The sequence below is a fragment of the Physella acuta genome, unplaced genomic scaffold, assembly GCF_028476545.2.
Source record: "Physella acuta isolate Inbredline_101_S28 unplaced genomic scaffold, ASM2847654v3 ptg001544l, whole genome shotgun sequence".
Taxonomy (NCBI): domain Eukaryota; kingdom Metazoa; phylum Mollusca; class Gastropoda; family Physidae; genus Physella; species Physella acuta.
In genome coordinates this window covers 174,711-201,607 of record NW_026733059.1, presented here as the reverse complement: position 1 = coordinate 201,607, position 26,897 = coordinate 174,711, and the positions used below count along the sequence as shown (strand labels likewise).

The 26,897-nt window shown below is 33.2% G+C and overlaps 1 protein-coding gene across 2 annotated transcripts in view; it reads left to right on the top strand.

The window, feature by feature from the left end:
* Positions 1-5,196: 5,196 nt before the first annotated feature.
* Positions 5,197-26,897, top strand: part of LOC131928772 (uncharacterized) — a 35,643-nt gene continuing 13,942 nt past the window's right edge. The window contains exons 1-9 of one of the 2 annotated variants that reach the window (XM_059284897.1): positions 5,197-5,817; positions 6,616-6,917; positions 7,085-7,180; positions 7,790-7,986; positions 8,081-8,147; positions 8,746-8,887; positions 9,013-9,171; positions 9,590-9,739; positions 9,845-9,955. In XM_059284897.1, the coding sequence (XP_059140880.1) occupies positions 5,323-5,817; positions 6,616-6,917; positions 7,085-7,180; positions 7,790-7,986; positions 8,081-8,147; positions 8,746-8,887; positions 9,013-9,171; positions 9,590-9,739; positions 9,845-9,955 (1,719 nt within the window). In that variant the 5' untranslated portion in view covers positions 5,197-5,322. Of the gene's footprint in view, positions 5,818-6,615; positions 6,918-7,084; positions 7,181-7,789; positions 7,987-8,080; positions 8,169-8,745; positions 8,888-9,012; positions 9,172-9,589; positions 9,740-9,844; positions 9,956-26,897 lie in introns of both variants that reach the window. The other variant, XM_059284896.1, reaches the window with a different exon arrangement.

Below are 26,897 nucleotides of genomic sequence, written 5' to 3'. Positions count from 1 at the left end.
GCATTTTTTAAAGCTTGGACCTTATTCTGGCATATAAATACAGAGGCTGCATTAGAATAAGGCTATTGGTGCGGGGCATGGGTCCGACGAACCTCGCTGAGCCGGAGTTACAAAAGCAGCAAACTAAATCGATTAATATGAACATGAACGGGTAAACACTATTTATATGCCTATACAGCTAGGCCGGAAGATACCTAACAATGGGAAAGGACAGGACAAATTCCACTGGATTCGGTTTGGATTCCGGGTTCGAGTTGTTTGGGCATTCATGAGTCCACCCAGCTCTGATGGGTACCCGATCCATGTGAAAGTGGAAGTGGCTGGGTATAGAAATTACCCACTGTAATCTATTCTTATATTCAGGTCACGGAAATAGGTTAGCTGTATACTGCACCTGCCCTATTGACCATCGGGTCTAAAAAGGTTATCTTTTCTTATAGGCCTACCCCATATATGCCTAACAAAATAACAATATTGTATATTCCTTCTTGTATTCTCTAATATACACATGATCCCTAACTAGATCAAGAAACTAAATTCTTATGTTCAGTTCAGGGGAGTACAGGTTCATAGATATAAACAATCAATGAGAAGATAATCAATTCAGGAAATGTTGATGCTATGCGGAAATGGTAATACTTTAAGGGGGTAGGCTCCGGAAAAAAACGGGGGGGGGGACTTTTTAATTAATAAGCCTTTTTCATTTATTTGTGTATGTATAAGTTAGGGTACTTAAGGGAAAATATTTGTATGTACCAGGGGTGGGTGGGGCTACGCCGACGAAGACATCAAGAAGAAAACTGTCCAACTAAAGAGAAAACAGTGTTTGGATTAATTACTGACTATAAAAGTGAACAGATTGGTGCTAATTTACAGAAAGGCAGTGGATGATGGGCTGGTCAATTCAACAAGTTGAAACTTGAACATATCGCAAAGAAATAAAGTTGTATTTTTGATAACTGAATTTTAGCTAATTTCATGATTCATCCGACGAGGGATATATATGGGCTTATATACATATTATATATATATATATATATATATATATATATATATATATATATATATATATATATCAGTAGCGTACGCAGGGGGGAGCAGGGGGAGCGGCCGCTCCCCCTCTGGCCATCCTCAGCAAAGTGGCGCCTTTTTGGAAACTTTTTAAACTCAAAGTTTTAAACTATGATATTTGTTAATAAAATATTTTTGGTCGGCACATCTATGTAAATCACAAGATTTCTTTTCATGCAGCAATCAAGCATTATTGTACTAGTCTAGTAGTGTCTACGTTTACAACACGTATTAACAGCTGCATCAGTTTGCCATTCTAAAAATAACCATTACGATGCATTGCAATGTTTAAAAAACCTCTACGGTAGTACCACTTGGCAAGAGGGGTGTTAAGTTTAAGGCAATTGTATAATGTATTTGCTGACGAATAATTAAATTAGAAACTGTTATACATAAAACTTCACACATAATTACTTTATATATACAGTTTGAATCGTGTGATTAGTATAAAATAATTACAATACAGAAACAAATACAACTGTTGTGGCACCTCTATTTAAATCTACTTATGAGCAATCGTGTGGGGAAATTTTGACAAGGTCAACAACGTAGTAGTATTCTTACAGTTTGGGCGATAGTGATTACGATTACAAATAATATGAAACAGTTACAACCCCCCCCCCCCTCCCCCATGGACCCCTCTGTAAAAAAATATTGTCATAATACCACTGCTACTTATTTAAATCTATTTCTGTAATATATATTTGTGTAATATATATGTATGTTTAAAACAGTCATCTAAAAACTGACGTTATGTTCACGCTGAGTTGGTTATCTCCCCCCCCCCCCCCCCATACACACACCTCACCACCACAATTGTGTAGAGCGACATAAATGTCACACCTAGGTATACACTGGGTTGGATAATTGAGATAAAGTGAACGGACAGTGGTGAATGAAGTTGAACCCCTCCTCCCCAACCCACCCCGAACTGATCTGTTAAGTACATGTAGAAAAACGCGTAATGATGTACCAAAGTACCATGCCGCCAGAAAATTAGCTTTTTAAACGTAAAACTCTGTGAATATTGTTTTTGCAAATACCAGTAAATAGGTGTGTGATCAATACAGTGATCTAACCCATACCTATCACTATGTTAAAAAATGATCTATAAAGAACACAAAGAAGCAGTAGTTAATTAAAAACATATGATCTGAACTAAAAAGACCAATATTTAGTTAAAAGTTAAATGTAGGCTGTTATTCCGAATATTGTCTATTATGTCGAAAAGCGTGGTTTTATACCAACTCTGATTTTAAAAAATTTCATTATGCTGTAATACTTTAGAATATGATGACGATATATTAAATTTTGATGATAGACAAAAGTATTTTGTAAACACGAATAGTCTTAAGCAATTTCACTATATTCTAAAGTAATTATTTATTTGTTTTGACATTTGTAATTAAATGTGCAGATATATACATCTTTATATTAAGAGATTGATTATTTCCCCAATTTCACTTGTCTTAAATAATTTCCTAGGAATTATTATGTAAGAAAGTTTTTTTTTTTTACAAAAATTACAAAATAGATTGTGTTACGTTCATTGTTTTTGGTTGTAGTGTATATATATATATATATATATATATATATATATATATATATATATATATATATATATATATATATATATATATATATATATATTTGTTTAGATTGATAAAATTTTGTTTTGTCGGCCTATATTGTGTGTTTTTTCTTATTTCTTCAGAGTGCTACTTTTACATCATAGCGAAGTAATGACATACAGCTAGTAATTATATATATATATATATATATATATATATATATATATATATATATATATATATATATATATATATATATATATATATATATATATATATATATATATATATATATATATATATATATATACGTATATACGTATATATAGCGTGTTAAAAATTCGGCGCCTTTTTTGCTCTTTTCGCTCCCCCTACAACGAAAACCTGGATACGCCTCTGATATATATATATATATATATATATATATATATATATATATATATATATATATATATATATATATATATATATATATATATATATATAACCTATATACATATGTTACCGGATGACATATAGATCTAGGGCCTATGACAGCATTTGGCAAAATAATGTCACTTTAAGGATTTGCTTTCTTTTGTGTATGTGCTGTTGTCTAAATGTAAATTTGATCATCCCGATGTATCGTCTTTTTATGTGCGTTAGTTAGCAGTTAAATCTCCTTAATTAAACAACGTCACACTCCTAGAGGAAAGAGAGGTTTTGATGATCTGAGCTGAGGTTCATAAAGTATGAAGACGCACTTTAGCCTTTTAAAAAGTGAAGAAGCACACCGGTTTCTGTGATCTCGGCATATATGAGGGCTATGGTGTGATCAACACTTTGCCTAGCCGCAGCTTTACTTTCTCTAATGTAAGTCTGGTATTCACCAATCAGGTCTGGTTGGGTCCAAAGGTATCATTCGGGTTCCAGTTATGTATCAGAACTCGAAATTACCGGTCGAGATGAGCAGTTGTATGTTCGATCAGAACTCGAGATTGTCTGTTGAGATTAGCAGTTGTATGCTCGATCAGAACTCGAGATTGTCTGTTGAGATTAGCAGTTGTATGCTCGATCAGAACTCGAGATTGTCGGTTGAGATTAGCAGTCGTGTACACTCCGCCACATCTGAATGCGCTGTCCAGTGAGTTTTATACTTTTTTTTTTTTTGTAAATTGCAAAACAAAAATGATTAACTCTGTGCATACCACGCTAAGTAAATATTTTAAAACGAAAAGATTTTAAAAGCCGTTTAACAAAAAATGCAACTTTTAGTAGTGGGATATTATTGGGAGGGGGGGGGGAGATAAAAACAGTTTAAACCCCTTGGATTACACGTTCTTAACCTGAGTTCGATGGAACCCCAAGAGTTATGTGAGTCAGTCACAGCGGGTTCTGCGGGGGTCAATGCACCCTACTCACATGATCTGCGTTCGGATTTTGTTTGTGGTGATGATAAAAGCGGCTTGACGAACTTACTTTTTATTTCAATACCGTTGCCCAGTATTCAGTGTGACTGTAGTCGTGGTGCGTCGTATGATTTATTTCTGAATATTGTAATATTCCGTGGTCGGACAAATATGTACAATATGGATTCTTGTGTATAACAGAACTTGATGGGACTCAGCGTCCTAACTGCACGATTTGCAATGCCAAGTTGAGCAATCAGTGTTTCTTCCAGACTTCTTTCTCCGGGGGGCACTTGAAATTTTCGGGGGGGGGGGGGGGGGGGGAGCGGTAGACTTTCTTCGGGGGGGGGGGCGGACACTGTTAAAAGTATATATTTTCTATATAAATTATATAAGATTCATTTCGTTCGGGGGGAGGGGGCGGTAGAATTTTTTCGCCCCCCCCCCGAAGAGATGCCTGGAAGAAACTCTGTGAGCAATTCTAGTCTAGCACCGGCAAAACTATGAGAAACATGTAAGCTAAGTGGAAAATATAAGAACACATCGCTCGCTGAATTCAATCCGTTAATATCTAAATTGGTGTCTGAAAGGCAATAGCAGAAGTCACACTGATTTGCAATAGACATTCATTATTATGTTTTTGTTTTTGTGTGAAAATCATAATTTAAGTTTTTTTTCTGTGAATTTAGTGATGTTGAAGCACGGTTCATTTTGTGAACTATTAAATAATAGGCCTATATTTTGAATTTTAAAAATAAAATAAAATTTTATCAGTTTTCGGTGAATTCGCACTTGAAGGTGGTGGGGGTTTGTTACCTGCAAAAAGATTAAGAACCACTGCCTTAGATACTTTGGTTTATATGTGTAAAAACAACCAAATAGATAGTGCCTACTCAAACATTTTTATATTAGCAGGGGAACAAGTGTTAAAACTTTTTTGACATCTAGATCTAGAGGGGTCACCAATCAGATAAAAACTGCAGTTGAATGAATTATTGGTAATTTCAGATAAACCTGGCTTAAACATTTACGTTAATTTATTTAAGCCATAAGATAACCAACATAGGCAACACATTATATTATAATAAAAACATTCGAAAAGTGCGATTGCTTCTAGATCACGCGAGTTTCTTTAACGCGGAATAGCATATTTATGTTAGGAAACACAACATAGGCGGAAGCAAGCCTCGTTTAAAATCACAAAGGCAAAAATTGAGTACGACGCCATTTTACTGTTAAAATTCGTGTTCGCGTAGCGTATGATAAACTTTAAAATTTAAAGAATCCCTAAAATGTCTAAAGCCGGGGTCAATATAACCCCAACAAAACAAGATAGCAATTTATTTAAGAAAGAGAACAGGACAACTAACAGCGGTAATAGCTCCAGTAAGGACGACAGAAGAACTTCAGGTGGCTTCAGTAACTCTGGTCAATCAGGCCAAGGAAATTCACAGGGACGCGGTGGTGGTCAAAATTCAAGTTCTTCAAATCAAAATAATCAGCACGACAGAGACAGATCTGGAAATAGAAATGAAAACCGTCAGTTCGATAGTAAAAATGCTCCCGAACTTGACAAATCTACAGAAAAGGACGACAAAAATGCTGGGGATGCTGCTGCTGGGGCTGTTGCCCCTGGAGAAAAAAAATTCACTGGCCGATGCAGACTTTTTGTTGGTAATTTAACTCCAGATGTTACCGAGAATGAATTCAAAAAAATGTTTGAACCATTCGGTGAAATATCTGAAGTGTATGTTAATACATCTAGAGGCTTTGGATTTATTAGACTGGTGAGTTTTTTAGTATTGACAACTAGAGACTATTATTGAAACTATTGTCCAAATTGGTTAGAGAACAAAATATGAAAATATCAAAATAGTAAAATAGTGGTCAGAGAGAAAAAATTTGTTGGGATTCTAACAACTTACTAACAGTAACAAGCATTGTTAAAATAAACTTGATCAAGATATCTAGATCTATCACAGATTAAGATATTCTATCAATATTTGATTTGTACCTGGAATTTTAATCTTAATTTCTTATTTGAAATAACCTCTGACTCACAGAGCTGCTACACTCGTACACTGGCTACAGTCACAAAACTCGCACTATCTCAGAATTTGGGTATTTTCAGTTTTCATTTTCAGGGTCAACTAAGTTATCGTCTGTCAATGAATAAAAACACTTCAACCTGTTGTAGCTAAATCTAATTTTAAAAACTAAGACTACTAAAAATCGATCACCCCGCTTTCAGTGCCAGGCCATTTTAGTTTATAATTGAAAATAAGTGTCTCGCTAAATTTCAAAATATTTTCTCACTTTATTTTAAATGACTTCCTACCTTATCTTTAACCTATTCATTTACTAACAAAACAACAAATTTAAGGCCCAGACTGAATTGTGTACTGAAATAAACCTAAGCCTAATTCAATTTTTATAGTCCTAAATTAACAACACATTTTACTTCAAATTTTGAAGGCCAAAGCATTATTATAATGTCGTGACTTTTCATATAGACCTATAGTTATTTTTCAGTATGAACTTTTTGAAGAACTTTCAATAATGAATGTTTTAAACTTTGTTTTCAGGACTATAGACACAACGCAGAAGCTGCAAAAGCTGCACTTGACGGTCACCAAAGAAAAGGGCGTATTCTTAGGGTTCGATTTGCCACGCATGGTGCTGCGTTAAAAGTAAAAAATCTCCATCCATATGTTTCTAATGAGTTGTTGGAGCAATCTTTCTCACAGTTTGGAGAGTTAGAAAGATGTGTCGTTATCGTTGATGATAGAGGCAAGCCTACTGGTGAGGGAATTGTGGAGTTTGTTAGAAAACCAGGAGCGAACTCAGCACTTCGACGTATCAATGAAGGTGTTTTTCTGATGGGAGTGTGAGTATATATTTGTCTATTTTGAAATAAATATTTAGTGAATAACATTTCATTAATAGTGAATAATATGTTCTGTTGGTTTTATAAAAATACAGTTGCTGTTTTATAAGAAATGTATGTGTATTTTAAATAAAATGAATTAATATGTATATATCCACTATTTTTAGAGATCCTAAACCTGTTGCAGTGGAACCTTTAGAACAAAAAGATGAAGAAGATGGCATGCCAGAGAAGTTTTTGACAAGAACAGATCAGTACAAGAAGTAATTCTACATTTTCATATTATCTTAGTTGTATATTTAAACCACAATAACTCTGCTGTATTGCTGTTTAATGTTGAGAGGTAAAATAATTGAATAATTATGTCTGAAAGTTATTAAACTCTAAAATGCATTTTGTTGCGGAGCTAAAGTTGACTATTTGTAAAGAACACAATGCGTGACATTGTAGCTCTGCAACATAGCTAGCATGGTGTATGCACATGTCCAGATGACCAACTTTTAAATTGCTGGCAATAAATAAAAATATCTACACCCTCTGTCAAAATTATGGTGTGGTTGAGTGCTAGATTGCCCTGAGTCCACCCAGCTCTGATGGGTACCTGACTCCCAATAGGGAAAGTAAAAACCATACCATCCCTCACTATGCAGTGGTCGAGGCACATGAACTCTACTTCATCTGGCCTATGGATCTTAGGTCTAAAAAAGAACTTTACTGTCAAAATTGGTGAAACCGTTTATTACACTAGACTTAATAAATTTCCCTCATGTAAATATAGTTAAAACTAATGGAAATTTTATTTTATTAACATAATCACACCTCCATAGCGTCTGTTTTGTTAAAGTGGAAATAACAAGTATTTCTTTTTTCAGAGAAAGAGATAAGGAACCTAGGTTTGCTCCACCAGGCACATTTGAATATGAATTTGGCATGCGCTGGAAGGCACTTGAAGACTTGGAGAGGCAGCGTATTGAACAAATTAAAAAAGATACAGAGGAAGCCAGGCTAAAATTGGAAGATGAAATGCAGAACGCATTGTATGAGTATCAGGCAGAGCAGATAAGACAAGGTTTGCTTATTATATTCTATAATAATTTTGATGTATGTTGATTATTTTGAAAATAAATGAGAATGATTAAACTAAATTTTTTTTATATCAATAGATCTCTTAAGGCAGCAAGAGGAATTGCGAAGACTTGAAGAGCTCAGGAACCAAGACAGAATGAGAAGGCAACAAGAAATGGAAATGAGGTACTGTTAAAATCCTTTTTGTTCGCCAGCCCCATTTTCCTAATTTAACAAAATTATAAAAATATTTTGTTTGAAATGGCTGCGAATAATACAGTATTTTTACAGTATATCATTTTATGTTGTATGTTATACCATAAAAATGTAATATAATTTTTAGTATGTTTTTTTTCTGTTGAATTTATTTCACTTCAAGTTTGAGTATAATCATTTGGGCTAATGGATAAGTTTGCTATGATGACATTAATTTAAGCAAGAAATGTTAATGATAAGCTTAGTGGTATTTCTGAGCAAACATTGTTGCATTATCCCTCTTACAATAAGCATATTTTGCTAAAGTTGTATTTTTACTTTGCTGAAGATGTTGCAACATAAGGGTCACCTTTTGTGTTAACTTTGTTCATAGAAATATTCATTCAGTAATGTATATTAAACAATCATGAAAACAAAGAACTACTAGATTTATCTATCTAAAGATTTAAATTTTTCACTAAACAAGCTCTTTCTTTTTAAAAGATTATAGATTTATATTTTTGTTTAATCTAAATTTGGAGTTTTCTATGCTTTATTTCTTCAATAGGAGGCAACAAGAAGAGCGTGAAAGGGCACAACAGGATGATCGACGTCGTACAGATATGATGCTGAGTATGAGGCAACAAGAATTAGCTAGAGGAAGAGGACCAATTGACCCTCCTGGTATGAGAAGCCGTGAAGAGCTAATGGTATGTATTTAAATAACTTGCATCAGTCTTAATGTTGCCTACCAGTGTAGTGTAGGCAAGCTTTTATTTTTATAATGGCTGATCAGAACAGTTTTTTTATATAAAGCTTGCTTTTTCTTTTCTAGATGGCTGATCGCTATGCTGACCGTTTATCAGAACGTATGTCTGACCGCATGGCAGACAGAATGTCAGATAGAATGGGTGACCGCATGGGTGACCGAATGGGTGACCGCATGGGTCCAGGACAGTCAGGATTTTTATGGGATGACAAACAGAGGGGAGAGGCAAGTATATTTTTTATTCGCTTTTGTCAGAGATGCAACTTGATGGTTGTTTTTAAGATTGTAAATTTTCCATTTTTGAAAATGGAAAGATACTCCCTCTTTCGTTTCCCGCTGGTTTCAGAAACTCACATTGATTTTGAAATTCTTGCCTAAGGTGACTGTTAGGACTAGACTTTCCCGCTCCACCTAGAACCCTAAACTGGGGAAATGTAATGTACCATGTTTCCGGCATGCATTGAAGTTAAAAATTACATTATCAGTTACATCTCTGTCAAAATAATTTTTGTAGCTATGAAATTCAGCTACAATCAAACTTTATTTTTATGTATAGTATAACCATACATTTTGATGAAAGGAATGTAATTTAGAATTGCATGTTAATTTCATCATTTATTTCCATTTTACTTAAACTGCACAGACTGGCATGAGAGGTGATGGGGGCAGAGGGAGGGACATGAGGGGCTCAGGGGCTCCACCTCTTCAACCCCCACCTGTGCCACCCTCAGCAATGAGTGCTATGGAACGCGGAGGGCCAGCTCAGGCTTCATCTTCTGGACAGAACTCTAAAGTACTTGCTTTTTTTTTAAAGCAGTGACAGTTAAACTTCTTTAGCTATTTAAAAAAAATTAATGTGTGTGTGTATTTTTAGTAAATAGCAATTTTTTGTTTTCAGTCTAGTCCTAAACCACTGATGGCTGCAAGTGGATTTGGTAGCTTAGGTGGTCAAAGTGGCAGTGGACCTGGTGCAAATAATCCATCTTCTGGGGATAACAGTAATCAAATGGTAAGTTATCATCTTATCATAGTTTAAAAGTGCCATTAAATCTGTCCGTCATCATTTTCTTATCATTTAGGTTATTTTATTTCTCATTGTTATGTATCTGTTTGTGTATGCATATATATATATATGTTTATACACATTCATGTATACATAGCAATATATACTAGCAAATATACATTGGAACCTCTATACGTGTCATTATTCTTTTCCTACTGGTCAGTTTCATTTTTTAAAAAGGTATAACAATACATTAGTTTCTAGAGTTCAGTGTTGCAGATAAAAAAAACATTGCTTGATCGAGCTCCTTTAAGACTAACCTAAAGAAATAAATCACATTATTTCTTAATACAGTTCATGTTGTTGTTACTTTTTATGTTTGTATTTAAGTAATGTTATGCCAATAGCACAAAGTATTTACTTCAATATTATTCCCAGTTTATCTGTTGCAAACTATCGTCCATGCTCACCCATACCCTTTATTCCCACTATCAACCCACAAATCTACCTACCCAAATACAGGTTAAGTGCTACCTGAGATGAGGATTACTCCCTGTGACTTTAGTCTTAGCATAATCTATTTTCACAATTAAACAAAAATAATAACTTATCTCCAAATCCACTAATTATACTAATTTAGGGGTAGTGTTTAAAATGTTGAACCAGGCAAATATAGAGGTTACACTGTATTTATAATGGTTGTTTCACATTTAAATTGCTAGTTTGATTTTGCTATTTCTTTATTTCAATGAGGTACTTATTTTGTTAGCTGGACACATTAATGCTGCATAATAAATTGAATTTGTTTTGCGGATAATATTCTAACCATTCTTGAAAATTCACCTTTGTATGACTGCCTCTCAGCTTAATCACAGAATATATAGCATAATATGTTCAGGTTTCAACTACTTGTCGTCAGACCTAGCCATGTTATCATTTAAAATTGATCATTATAGGTTGCCTGATATTGTTAAATGGTTTTTGCGAGTACAAGTAAAACTGTTCATGACTCTATAATAATGGCAACTAAAACTGTATTATAAATCGCTACATTTCTCAAGTAAAGTGTACTGACATTCAGCAAAATCTGTTTCTAAGGAGAGATAAAAGAAACTATTGGATTACACATAGCAGAGCTGATTAAACTATTTGGATAGAGGCTTTATTAAAAGATACTAAAATTTGTGGCTCCTATGCTTTTTTATGTTCATCCGTGGAAAGTTTGGTTTCGATTGAATGCTTAGTTGCATTTTAAAACATGTTTTTATGTACTCACATTGTATACATATATATGAAGGCTACAGTTTTTACAATTTGTGTATTATCACAGTTGTGTCCTTAGGCCAATGTTCATTTTTTCTCTACCTGTTTTACATATTTATCTGTAATTCATGAACAGTTGTGTATGTTGGGTTTTGATTTTAATGGGCTACAAATCTTAGTTAAATCTACATTCCTGAAGATGATATACACACACAGGTTTTAAAAAATGATAAGAAATGAGAGACATATAAAAAGAAGTTCAGAAAACCACTAGTTTCTGGCCTATTCTTAAAACTTTATGTAAAATGGGATTTTAATTTTAAAACCTTTTTTTGTTTTTTTCTTAGTTTTGAAAAGGTGATAAGTATATACTGTGAACTAAACTGTCAAGCTAACCCTATGCTTTACCCTTCACCCTTTTTCTTGTGCATGGCTGTTCATCATCACACCATGTGTTGTATGAGGTAGTCATTCTGAACAACAGGGCTACAGCTAAAGAGTATGAAGTTATGGGACCCATCCTGCACAACATTAAACTAAATTTGTTTCCTGTTGGCCAGACTATTACTTACAAATCAGAATGTTTCAATTTCCCTTGGTGCAGTTACATACAGATATGTAACTTAAGCAGCTGATTTCAGAATTTGTTGTCTGACTTTGAGTCTGAAATTCTCTCCTTCTTTCCCAATTAGTTGAAGAAAATCTTTTGTTTAAACTCTGAAGGGCAATCTATGGCTCCCAGGCCCAGTTTCTTTACAGATCTTTCTCTGCCTTATGCATGTGTGCTATCTTTAAACTTTGTGCTTTGTTCTTTTATGTTACTCTTACCATTAACTGTGATGTAGTATCCCAAAAATAACTGTATCATCTACAGATAAAGGCCTCAAATTATATTTTTAAAACACTTTACCATCATCCACCTTCCCCACTAAAGTCTGACAGCCTCCATACATTGAACCTGAGTTCATTCCAAATATTGTCTACACCGGGTGAACAGTAGTGCATTGGTCAGCATTTTTAAAATTGTAAACGAACATTATTTTTACAATATTTGCCTATTTTGGTCCTAAATGAATAACTTCTGTCTGTGACCTCTTGCCAAGAAACTAAACCAGGTGCTCAGAAAGATAAATAATTATGATTGATAATGTGCATTGTCACTTATTATTACAATACACATTGTCACTTATATATCTACATTGTACTTGAAGAAATCACAATTTTCTGAAATGACTCACTAAAGTACTTATATTTGTACCAAGGAATAGTTTTTTGCTGAATAATTCTGCTACATAGTTGTATTCTTGTGAATGCAGTTGGTATATTGAACACAGTTTAAGTTATGTAATGCAGCACTTAAAATTAGGTTAAGTTTTACAAAACCAGATTTTGTTTTTAACCTTACAATATGCCTCTTATCCTGTGCATATAACATAAAAATATGCACTCTTAGCATTTTTTCTATTCTCTATTTATCTATTTCAAGTTTTTTTGGTACTAAATAGTAATATTGTGCTAGTTGGTACATTGGTTTTTCACTGATTCTTTGCCTTCCTGTTAAAAGCATAAGAGCTGCAAGTCATAAAGTGGAAAAATTAACTTACTCAAAATTGTTTCTTTTATAAAGCCTCTATCAATTGACTTAAACTAATTATTACATTGCAATGTATCCAACACATTACTAACTCTGGCTGAAACTAAGATGGTTGTAAAAAACAGGTTCGGAAGATAATATATTGTATTGAGGCAATTATTTTTGTTTTAAATTTAAACTCAACTATCGCATATTATTTGCTTGTACTCTTTTTTCAAACTGTTACTTGTTGAGCAAAGCTTGCTATGATGATATAAGATAAGCTTGATATTAATGTGATGTGCTTAGTGGTATTTCTGAGCAAACTTTGCGCTACTAGATTTGCTGTTTTACAGTTACATGACTTGCTGTCTTACAGTTACATGACTTGCTGTCTTACAGTTACATGACTCACTGTCTTACAGTTACATGACTTGCTGTCTTACAGTTACATGACTTGCTGTCTTACAGTTACATGACTCGCTGTCTTACAGTTACATGACTCGCTGTCTTACAGTTACATGCCTTGCTGTCTTACAGTTACATGCCTTGCTGTCTTACAGTTACTAGGGATATACCCACTATTTTCTTCTTGGATACGTCTTACAATGCAAAATGTTACTCCTCTGAAACACATTGTTAAATTGCTGACTGAATCATTTTATTAATATCGTACTAAACTTAAAATTTGATTGTAACGTTTGTTTAATGATCAACTAATTCCTGTGCTAAATATATAGTAGATGTAAGGTTTTGTTTAAACATAAATGACAATGTCAGTAATCACATGTGGTACATGGTTTCATTAGATCTTCTAAGTGGGGCACCAAGTGACAAAAATGATACAAGTCATAATTTTGGGGACGCATAATAACTGCAGAGACAACAGTTCACCTATGAACTTGATTAGTGACATTTTGTTACCTGGAGCCATGGTATTCTGGCTTCACCCATCTCTCTCTCAAAAGATCTCCAGGAAATTTGGCCTCATTCTACTTCTCTTTCCCTGTGAATTCCACTCCTGCTTTTCTGAAAATGCGCAGTAACCAGACTAAACTGAAGATCTATATTGTTCTCCCTTTTTTGGAACATTGGAATCTGAAAGACTATCCTCATCATGAAAAAAAAACTTTGTGTACAACTTTCTGATTAATGGTTATTTAAAATTATGCCATAATAGGGCTTGTAAGTAAGTCACTAATCTTTCGTTTTCGTTCTTGCCAGTCCTGTATTTTTCAAAGCAAATGTGAATATTTTTGTTTAATTGGTAAAAAAAAAAAAATTGAAAAGTTACCTCTGCTATTAAGTTATTTAAAATCGTAGATAATGATTGACTACAAAATAGAGACTGGTTAAAGAAAAATACAGCCTACATTATCATGTGGTTTTTTTATTTTTTAAGAGCATAGTTTGTAAATTTATTTATTCTAATTTTTAGTTACAAAATTAATATATTAATATCCAAGGCCTACAAGTACTTAATTTGCTTCTTTTATTAGTAAAATGTTTATAATTGTAGTATTTTGGATACTTGTGTTATTTTAATAACTTTAAAGCGAGGCCTAGAAACAAATAGCTGCCAAGTTTTTTTGTTATCAATGGAAATAATCACATTCACAATAATTAATTTATTTAGAAAATTCATACCCCCTGGCTAACAAGATTTTAAGTTTTAAGTGTGAGAACGATACATACAAGCCCTATTGGAGAGCCATAATTTTATTATAGCCTTGCAAAATGCTCAGCAGAATTATACTCGAGACCAGAAGTAACTTTGGACACTCAACCAAATAAGAGCATACAGGTTTTGTCTCAGTTGCCAAGTTTCTGTTATAAAATTACTCTTTTTCTACCACGTCATAATTGCCAACTGCGATAGAGCTTGCCACTCTGTCTATATGCCCTCTCAGGTGACTCTTTCCGTATTTCTGCTTAAATTGTCCAAACACACCAGACTTATTTTCCTCACTGTTCATTTACATAACGAAAATATATTTATTGGCTTCTTTATTTATTGTGTTTATACACTGAAGATCGGTGTCCTTCATTTACATAACGAAAATATATTTATTGGCTTCTTTATTTATTGTGTTTATACACTGAAGATCAGTGTTCTTTCACGTGTTAGGGGGAAATCTTGGAGAGGATATCATTTTTTTCCCATTTTAAATACATTTTTTATTTAAAGTAGTAACCGTTTCTTTTTTTCTTTTAATGGATGCTCCTCAAACTGGTCACAAGAGGTATGCATGTTAATTCCAAATTTTATAATTTAAAGGTGAAAATTGGAACACCTTAATTGAGATGTTCCCTTTTCAAACCTGACGGTCTATAGGGCAAGTGAAGTAGAGTTCACTTTTTTCTGTGACCTCGGTATATGAAGAGATAGAGATAGTGTTGTCAACACTATGCCCAGCCGAAAAAAATTAACTTTGTCGTTATGTGTCTCGAACCCGTTCCACCCGCATGGTAGCCATTACACTACCATTTTAGCTATAGGGGCACTTTAATTGAGATGAGCATCGTTTATTTCAAATACAAGAAAAATATACCTTCTAAACCGTTAAATACAATTTTTTTATTGGTGCACATGATAGTTAAGATTTTTGCAGGCGCAGGTTTTAGACAATGACTATAGTCAATGTACGGTATATTGGGGAAAATGTGAGCATACACAAATCAAAATTCTTGTTAATGCGGTTCATATTTAACATAAATAAGAGGTGTTTATTGCATGTGCTGCTGTCTTAAGTCAGCTGTTGAATCTTCTGATCTTGATTGCGTCTGTGATTCATTACCATGCCTCATTACATTATGTTACTTCTGATTCCACCTTTTATTTTTAAAATCGTCTTTGAACATTGTATAATCAAAATCTTCAGTTTCAGCTGGATAGTTTTGGTGGAACTTAGAATAAACCAGAAAGACACTTTTTCTAATATGTATACATTTCTTTTCTTCTCCCACATTATTTATGTCTCTGCGACTTGCGGATACCTGTACTTCATCCAATCCTGATGTTGATGTGTTCCTGCGATGATCTTCATACTGGATAAATTGATAATTATTTGCATACTGGATAAACTGATAATTATTTTGGACTAATTATAAATAAATGCTTGAATTGCACCATGAATATCCGAACTATATAAAATATATACAACAGAGACGTTCACGATTTGAACAAGGATCTAGTGGCCCAGATAATTATCAAAATCAGAGAGGGGTTCTTGGTGCACCTCCTGGTGGTCCTGTTGGCCTGGGTGGTCCTGGGGGGCTTGGCGGTCCTCAGGGAGGATTGGGGGGTCCACCAGGTTCTTTGGGATCTACTGCTGCAGCCTTAGCAGCAGCTAGACAATTGGCAGGTGGTCCTCAAGGGGGGATGGCTGGTGGCGGTAGTCCAAACATGTTTTCCTCGGCTGCAAGCTTAAATGAGCGCTTACTTTTGGAACGCCGCCGTGAAGCTGCTAGAGAAGAGCTAAATGATATCAAACGTATGCGGAGGTTTTGAAAACATCACTTCCAAACATTAGAAAAGAGCAGTTATAATGTATCTCCTCCCTTGTGCTTCACATTGTCTGAAGTTTTTTTAATTGTATTAATTAGGTTTCATGTGTTTTATCAGTAGGTTTTAAATCATCCTGTTGATTAATTTTAAGGAATAACTACCTGGTCATTTTCCTTGTAAAATTGTTGGTGACTATGATATGATACGAGGACTAAATTGACAAAAGTATTACGTAATGACAAAATATTTTTAAGTTAATGTTTGCATTGGTTTTTAGAGAATAGAATATTTTATTTCTGTAAAATAATTGAGTATGCTGAACTTGTTTTGCCTTTTCTTCATTTCTCTTCATATTCAGGTAAATTTGTAAGCTCGTTACTAATTCCTGAATTATTTCATACAAAGTAAAAAAAAATTAGTACTAGATCTGGAAAAAAATTGCACTTGGCAAACGTTTTTTGGTAAAGTATTATTTAAAAAAAAAAATACATATATATATACAAAACAAACATTCAATGTTATCATTTGCATGCGGTGTAGTGTTGTAATCCGACTATGTATATTTCAACTTGATGATTTATAGATTGTATCGTACTGTTGCTTTCTCTAGAATAATGTTAACATTTGGTTTTATTTCTTAGCCGATTTACCCAAATATTTTTCTGAACAGTTTTTTGGGAACTAAATTTTGCGTTGCTCTATGATTATTTTGTCTATTTCTCTTAAGGCACTGTCTATGGTAATACTCTGTGTATTTTAAGTGTTCAGTTCATGTCGTCAATAAAATTAGTAAAAAACAGAATTTTACTTGGATTTTTTTGTCTGTATGTGTGTGAGTGGTCTATATTTCTATGAATACCTGTACAAATGTTAAGGGACAAATCTGTTATTTACCATAAGTAATTTTAATTACCAATGCAATATTTGGCTTATCAAGCAAAATCATCTCATAAGGGTGGTAATACTGAAGCTTATACTAGTACACTTCAAGAAGTGATACAATTATATAATTTATGCTTTTATTGTTCTTTAGTATATCTTTTTTAAGATATCTGAATAAGTGGATAGTTTGTGTAGCATATTTCTTGTCTATTGGTTTCAGAAATATGATTTTGTGTTCAAGACCCTTGTAAATTCTGGCTATATCAGTACATAGTTCCCAATGTGTAATTGAAACTTAGAAAAAAAAAATATACTGTAGTCTGGCAGTGATGATAAAAGCATGTTTTTGAAATGCTTAGTGTATTAGCATCTTACAATTTGCAAAATTAAAAGTAAGTAAATATATACTACATAACATAAACTTCATGTACTAAATTTGAGCAATAATTTTAAAAAATCTGGTAATCATTAAAATGTGGTTTAGAACTGGAAAATCCAGCTTTTAAAATATAATATAGTCATAAAAATTCTTATTAACTTGTCTGTTTATGCAAAATCCGTAACGTCCAAATTGTTTTACTTATTCACCCACTCAGGTGCTTGTTTATTATTAGCTTTAAACGTTACCGTATTATATTCAAGCTCAACACATTTCCCAATTATCATTTTTTTAGTGAAGATTTCTTACAATAGATCTTTTTTCAATTTTTTTTTTTTTTTGGGATGATTTTTTTCAATCCCCTGCTTATCAGGTTTCAGTCAAATTGGGTTTGTGAGTCTAATGCTATTTTAATAAGACTTATGTGAACTATTAAGTTAACCGTATAAAATTGGCTTTGTCTCCACCACTTATCTCTGGTAACATAGCAGAGTGATGTAAACAAAGAGATGCTGGAAAATGTTAATCAAAGGAAACTTTGTACCCATCAAAATTTAGATGTCCGACTGCTTTTCATTTTTTTTTGTCTCTTCATTTAAGATGACTATATTTAGTCATTGACTGAACACCTTGTAAGTCCATTTCATATAGCAGTCATCAAGCAATTACAAGTTCAAGACATTGTCAAAATGGTCCTTTTTTGTCAAAATTGTCCGTTAATATGAAATCAACTATATCATATGGTTCTCAACTGTACATTACCTGTGACATGCAAAGTGAAGGTCTCACAACCAGAAAACCAGGTCATATTTGGTTGTATCCAACCATTGATAGGTGGGCCTAAAGAGCTGTTCTGTAATTTCATTTATCAAAATGCAGAGTGGATTATCTTAAAACCCCTATGGAATTATCTCATGATGGTATTGGTGATTAGTCATTTATCCCTGGAGAGGTTTCTGAAATTGTAAGAGAAAGGTGAAGATGGCTTTCAAGGTCAGGTATATTTATTTTTTATGCAGCTTCTTGGTTGGGGTTGTGGGTTGGTACTGGTAGCATCTGCCTTAAATGAACACTGCGGATTAGTGTAAAGTAGCGAGAAGATGAGTAACATGTAGCAATAAAATTCTAGTTTTGTGTCTAGTGGTTGTTTGAACTGATAGGGCCACATAAATTAGGCCTTTTTGTTGTTGAGACCACTTTGTCAAAAGTAGTTTTGATGCATATAGATAAAAGACTACCAGCCAATTAAACCTTTTGGGCTGTAGTTACTGAGTTTGAAATTATCCATAGCTGAGCTGACAGAAAAGTGGTCAATGCAGAGCTCAGGTAACATTCACTGTTAACTTTTTATAGCCTCAACTTTAAATAATTCATCAGCTGTATTGAGGTAAGATAAGCAATTTCTTATATTAATTTAAAAAGCCATTACAAGCTTTTAATTCCTGGAATTTCTAATTACCATCTCTAAAATCTTGTAATGGCTTCTTTTCGTTCCTGGAGTGTGTTTCTTTTGAGCAAAGTCCTGGAAATTTCAGGAGACTTTAAAAGCACTGCCTTCAATGATAGTACATAGAAATCTGTTTCTGCACTTTGATTCTTCTTCTTTGTTCTTAATTGTAATATTGAAGATTTCCTCCAACATAATTAAGTATTACAGGTCAACATTTTATACACCATATGGCCCGTTGACTCTGACTTCATCCTGCTTTTCTTTTCAGGATTTACTTTCATAGCCTTTGTTTACCCAAGAACAATTTGTATAGCAGCAGTTGTTTGAGTGTTTTCTCTCTTAAATGTGTTGCGGTCTCCAGCTAACAGATATCATCTATCTTGGTGTGTCTAGATAGCTTTAAACTGTTGTCCAGTAGACTTTATTTTTACATTACAAAAGATAGGTTTGTCAACAGCCTGTTTAATGGCTAGATAACTTTTTTATACTTTAAAAAACATAATTTTCAGAGAACTTTCAATCTTCACTTAGTTAAATCCCAGGCAAGATTAGTTTGTCATACCAATGGCTCACTGACCAGAGATTTACAGGCAATGTTTCTGTCTTTTCAATTGCCCATAGTAGGAATCCATCTTTTTTGTCTTCCAATTTTTGCTTGGTCTATTTTTTTTTTCCAGGTAAGGCCTTTTTTTAAGGTCCTTTTTCATAGTATAATTTCATCTTGACTATGCTTCCTGTTTGCATCATATGAAAGTATTTCCTTTTTTAGGTGGTTAGTTACATATTAAACTAATTTAAAAGATAGCAAAGTGTGTTGTATGCTCTTCTTTTATTTGTGATATAGAAAGTCCTTTACTTAAAAAATAATTTCTTTCCTATTATGATATAGTATTTTTCCTTTTCAGGTGTACTTGGAGTAGAAATTAACTGTTTTAAACAAATTTTTAAATCACAAGCTAGCAAGTTATGTACAGAATGGGAAATGTCTCGAATTAGAAAAGGATATCGTTAAGGAAATCACTTGTTTAAAAATATCATTGAATCTAAAATATTTCAAACAAAAAAGATTGTGTCCTCACAGTAGGGAAAACTGATTTGTTAACTCTGTAAGCGCGCCAAGCCATGGTCGTGGCTTTGCTGTTACATAACTTATAACGCTTAACCTGGCACGTGCTTTAAGGGTTAAAAGGCCAGGGCTGTTTGCCGTCCCATGTTACGCTGTGCGTTATGATGACAATGTTGCAGTGGTTTGCATAATACAACTTATGTGATAAAACAAGGATTGTACAGTATTATTTGTCATTTTCAGTAGGTCTATGTTCATACCTAGCCCAACTCCTTCTTAGAAAGGGGAAGTTAAGTTTTATTACAATTTTACTCATGTTATATTGGTGTTAATAATACATATTTTGGTGGCATTACATAGTTCATATAGCCAATAGTGATTAAGTCTGCTTGAGAATTAATAGTGTAGTTATTCGTTTTGTTTGTACATCGGTGAAAAATTTGCTGGTTAAAAAAAAAAATCGTAAATTTTTCCCTGTAAATTTCTGCGTTAACACAGTGTCTGTTGTGGTGTTACACAGGTAATTTAAAGGGTAAAAGATGTAAAATAGTTTAACAAAGGATTCAAAAACAAATTTTAAAAGGCACTAGAATTTACCCTTTCAAACTTATTGGTCCTTATGACAGATGTAGAGTTCACTTGTTTCTATGACCTCTACATGTAAAGAATAAGTGGTTATAACTATGCTCAACCACCTTTATTTACCCTAGTGTCAGTCAGGTACCGATTTGAGATGGGTAGACTCAGACGTTCTAATGACTCAAGCGGGTATCCGAACTTTAAACTTTGGGTAAGAAGTCCTAAGCTCTATCATCTGGCAACTTTACTCCATAATTTAATTTTCAACATCGTCTGGAACTTTTTGTTTACATTAGTCTCCTAACACACCAAGCAAGATCACTAAGTTACTTTCATCAGTGCTGCAGGAAATAGGTCATTAGGCATAAGCCAATGGTGTATGAACTCACTGTGATTCTGCGAATGTGCTACAGCTATTGTTATTTCATTGAAAGACGGATCATTGATAGTCACTCATATATCACGATTTAAATCACTAATTTTCATTTACTCATATATCACGATTTAAATCACTAATTATCATTAACGTAAGCACAAAATATGATGTCATTTATGCCAGGATGGTTAACGGTATAATTATATTGTAATTGGATAATTCGTTCAATGCTTGTTCTTCTTCTGTAGATCTAATCACAATTTGTGAATTTGATGAAAAATGCCAAGTGTGCAAACGCCGTGCTTTTGTTGCTGACATCTAAAAAATTAGGCAGCCTTGTAAAATGTTACTTTCGGATAATATGCGTAAGAAAGATGATTATATAAACATAAGCACTTTTGCCTAAAATAAAATTCAACAATCTTTGATTAAAATGGTAGTTTAACCCCATTATGTTGATGGCATAATGCTTTGTAAGGAAAAAAAAGTTCAGATAACTGCTCTAGATTACTAAGACCAACAAGGAGGCAATATATTAACAAGTGCTTGAAATTATCATTATATACATAATGTGTATTAATAATGAGAACATACAAGCACATGTTTTTGGAGGTTTTTATATACATAACAGCCTTGCCATAATTTGTCATGATCGGCATGCTGTGAAATATTGTCTATAAAAATCTACATATTTGATAACAGTAAGGCTATTGTTGCAGGTGTGAGACGAATGGATCTTTGGGGATATGTTTGGGGCGTTATTTTTATGTTTATTTATCAAAATCTTTTTTGTTTTGTTTTTTTATCAAAATCTCTAAATTTAAGATCAGAAAGAGCTTTGGAAAAATTCATTTTATTTTTAACAAAAATGTATTAAATTTTATTCTAAGATAGTTTTTAACTTGCAAGGTTTTATACAAATTATAAATCTCCATATAATTATAATTATACTACAGTAAAAAAAATTCAATTAATTCAGCACATTTGCAAATAGTTCATTATTTTTAACGCCTGAATTTTAATTTATTTATAATTAAAATGGAAAAAAAATAATACCAAACAATGAAATTTAATTTTTTAATAGCACATAATTAGTTATTTAGCTTTAAGCTGACAAATTTTCCATTCAATATTGAATTTACGATCTTTATTAACAGTAATTGCTAAGACGTAATAAAACTACTTAGGTCTTTACATGTCGAGCTGTTGATTGGAGTGTAAGGGTGTGAAGGGATTGAGGTTGGTTTGTTAGTAGAAGGAAATGGGTTGAGTGTAGTGCTGCAGACAGATCCTTATTCATGGGATGATGTAGTGGTCTTTACAGAGATAGGATTACTGCAAACAAAAAGCTGTGTACAATTTTGACGATTCAACATCTTTTATGTTTATCAAAAAACAATTTGTTTCCTGTAATAGCAAATTAATGTTTATTGATGAAATACTATCTGTTGGAATTTGCTAAGTGGATAGAATCATTTAGAAAATAGCTGTGTGATCTGAGATATTAACTGTGAATGGAGTTGATTGGTGTTGGAGACATCATGATGAATTGAATTCTAAATGTTTGGTTTCTCTTTTTGGAAAAGCTAATCTAAGTTTGCTGATTTCATCCTGTGATACACAAGACAATATTTAGGGGTAGGTAAAAATGTGGAAGAAGGTAAGTTTGATAACCAATAGTGTCAATGTTATGGCAAGTAGTAATGTGGATTTCTTTTATTTGCATTTAAGAAAACCATGTTGCCACTAGCTGTATTAAAACCTTGACCTTATTTAACAAAATATACATTTCTGGCATTGTGTTACCAATGTTGTCTTGTGCAAAATACTGAAGTTTTTTTAAAACCTTTTAAGAAATTGTTTCTTTTCTACCCCCACGCTCTACTCCCACGCTTACAGTAGTGTAGTTCTTGTTTTTTACTTTGTTTTTGTAATTGAGCATTGTCAGTCTGAAAACAGAATCTTCTTCACCGTCCTTATCTGAGATCATGCTTTTTCTTATTTTTCTTTTGTTTCAACTTGAATATGAATATATCAAAACCAGCAATGGTTTACAGAGTTGATGAGAACGTTTCTTTTCCAAGTACTGTATTCAAAAAATTTGGTGATGACATCTCAGCACTTTAATATTAATTATTTTATATATATATATATATTTATTTATTTATTTATAAATGAAAGTATGTCTGTTTGTAGGAAAATGAAAGTACGTGTCTGTATATTTGTCGTTTATGTATTAACTACACCTTTCATTTGATCGCTCTAAAAAATTTGGGAGGTTGTTGAGTACACCCAGAAAGGGTTTCTGCAATTAAAAATATCTAAAGCAGAGGGGCAGCACCCCAGTAATGTGCTGTTGGGTCCCCTGGGGCCTGCTGATTGGCACAGGGAGTTAGGGGTATTACTAGGAATAGCACGCCGGTGAATTTGTGACCTAAAGCACTCACCCATGAGCACTAATGCGTCTGTTTTAGTTTATCAAAAAGTACTTAACATTGAGCTTCAAACATGTTGTTGCGGCCAAGCAGGGAACACAGTAACTATCTCGAAAGTTCGGGGTTCCTCACAAGAGCTGTATAATGTGATCACTGATTATAAAAATAAACTTAAAATTAAATATCTTATTTCATGTTTGCAATGTAATAAAAAAAATCATTGTAGAGGAAGTGCTTATTTCAGTCAACAGTTAATGATTGATGAACGAAACTAAAATTTAGCCTCTATATAGTTTTTTAACTTGCTTTTGTACTTTGTTTTGACATTCTATCAAAGGTCGTCGCAATGGGTAAGTGGAACGAATAGCAGCTATCAAGATGGTTTTGGGTTCAGAACTGAGAATAGCTGTATTGATTTTTGTGTTTATAGTGCAAAAGGCATTAGCAATATTTTTTTTATAATGCACAATATCTAAATAAGAGTTTGGAGTTAATGTGCTATGCCTAGGATTGTGGCTAGGGTTAAAGTTGGTCTAAGAAAAATGATTTAAAAAAATAAGAATTAGAACTGAATCAATGGGAAAAAAAGTGAATTTTATCTCAATGTCATTGAGGTGGTCTTTTTTTTTTTTTTACCTCAGACAAATTATTTATACCATTTATCATTGATGTAAATATTAGCACTACCCTGATAGAACATTTCTACTGCTTTAGTATCTACATAGATACAGCAACAGCAATATAAACAAAACACTAATCTGTGTGTGTTTAATAAAAAAAAACTCTGTGTTTAATAAAAAAAACTCTGGCATGCATACAATTTCTGATTGTAAAATTTGAGTAATTTGCTTAGATCATTAGTAGAACCTACCTATGTTGGTTAATTATTAGTGGTGAAAAAGATCATCTATAGAGTAAAGGAATTCTGATTTCATGTTATTCAAAAATTATCGTTCAGGCATTTTTTATCCCCTTTGGTGATAAGCAACATTTGGTGCTACATTAGATGACGATTTTTAATATGCGTATATACTGGGATCTAAGGGGGGGGTTCAAAGTTAATGGTTGTCCATGAATGATGTCATGCACCTTTAAGATAGCTACTTTCCCATACCCTCACAAAACCAGGCCACCCTCTTTTCACCCCCTTCTAACACTTAGCAGATTGTCATAGAAGTTTGAAACCTTACAGGTGTGTGGCATCATGTATGGTTGACTTTAGGTAGATTTATGTTGTCCATCTTCTTGATTTAAACTGGCATAATGGGCATCAGTTCAAAATCTTGAGCAGCCTATTCTCACTAATGATCAAATATTTCTGATTTTCAGTTATCACATTACGTGTCAATACTGTTGTCCATATACAATTAAGCGTTAAATACGGTATATTGTACATATATTATGTATATGATATATATATAACATGTATTCTGTCCATAAAGAAGTGACTTGCCAGAAGTTTATGAGGTTTTAATTTTAGCTGCTGTAAACTGAGCGAGGATAATCTTCCAATTGTCAAGATACAGTAAAGTTAAGGTTTTTGTCCGAACTATTATTTTTCTTCTCTTGATGCAATTTTTGACTTTTTGCATAATTGCAGGTAAGCCCCATTTTTTTTTGTCTTTCGGCCAAATGTGTATAATCTTAAATCGAGAGCTGTCTAAATTCTCTGCCTCCACTCCTCCCACGCAACATGTAGATAATTAAAGTGTGTTGCTTGATCTTTATAATGGTCGCTATGGTAAACATGTCTGTGGTAAACACCCAGTCATTGTTTTTGTTATTCACTAAGTTGCAAGGTCATTTCAAAATATCTTGAACTTATTTAATAAAATCTTTATCAGTACCTGATTATTATAATAGGTGCTTACACTAAGAATTTTTAGTTTATTTCTTCCATATGTGAAGTATACAAGAGCGGAAGATAAGGTACAAGTCACACAGTGACATTTATAAAAATATTTATATGCGCCACTGAAACATTAGGTTGAAAGAAAATTTATGTTGCTTTTTACTAAACTAGCGCCCAGCAATGACTAAATATAATATAGACAGTAGCGCAAATTCCAGATTCAAGAATACAAATTTTTATTTTCCAGAGTAGTAAAATTTGAGTTCTAAAATTTTTGGGTTTGTAGTTTAAAAGTCAATTTGCGTGACAACGTATATTGCATTACTACTTGCATTTTTTTAGCTGACACGGATACTTGGTTAATAGAGAATCTGATTGGTGTAAGATTTTAAGTTTGAATAGTAGTTTTTCTCTGATAGACTAATCTTTAGCAGACTATGATTTGTTTGGACCAGAGATGTAATTTTTCCAGAAATTAGCTTTTTCCATTCCAGAAAAATTTCTGTTGTAAATATCAACAATTTTTGCAGACTGACATTTAAAAAAACCTGAAATCTTTTCCGCCGATCCATTTTTTTCAGAAAGAAAGAGGCTAATTTATTTGGTCTAAGTTTTTAAAAAAAGTCAGTAACTCAATTATATAGAAACAAAACTTTCACAATGTCCATATTTTCCTAATAACTAAAAGGCTGCTCTTCAGTGATTTTACTCCATTGTTTCCCTAACGCAAGCATGATTACACGGTCTACACTGTGTTTACTCAGTTACTAGATCTACATCATTTGGGGGGAGGGGAAAAGGCAATTGTTAGTCTACAACGTGGGACCGTGTGAATGTGTTGTTAGCGATCACACACTGACACTACCACTCTATTTTACCCACTATTTTTCATAAAGCTAGTCAGATGTTGCATGAAAAAAAAAATTTATTTGCTGAGAGGGGGTGGGTGGCTGTGGACTGAACTTTTTTATATGGCAGTTGTGTTGGGACTTGAGCTATTAATGACGATAAGGGTTGGTGGGTAAAATTCGGCTAATCGTGTTGTTATCTATGGACAGCTGTTAGGCTGTTTAATATAGGCTACATCACTATATCAGTGTGGCTTTTTAGGATAGCAGAGATATAACTTGTTTTTTTTTTTTTTACAGAGCTAGTTTTTTTTTCCATTTTTGGAAACTTGTGGCCAAAAACAAAAACTATATATTTCTGCCAATCATTGATTTCCAAATAAAAACTAACGAAGTTGGAAAACTTTTTTGCCGGTCTATTAAGTATTGCCAAAAAGAAATGCAAATTAATTTGAAGTACTTGAAAGACTTTTATTATAAATGAGATATAGATATGTGCCAAAAAATGCAATGTTCACATTATTATGCTTTACTCAACTTTACAGACACTTTCTGTACCACATGGCTTCTTAACACGCCTTAATATGATTTGATTGCACGACCTAACAGGGCTTAGATGTCATGGTTTTCAAACTTAAGTTTAAAAGAAACCTTGAAAATGAAATACCACAAAATTGTTTTAGAATTTTGCCACTCCTTTTGTGCTCCCTGTTTAAATTGAGCTCCGGCTAAATGCT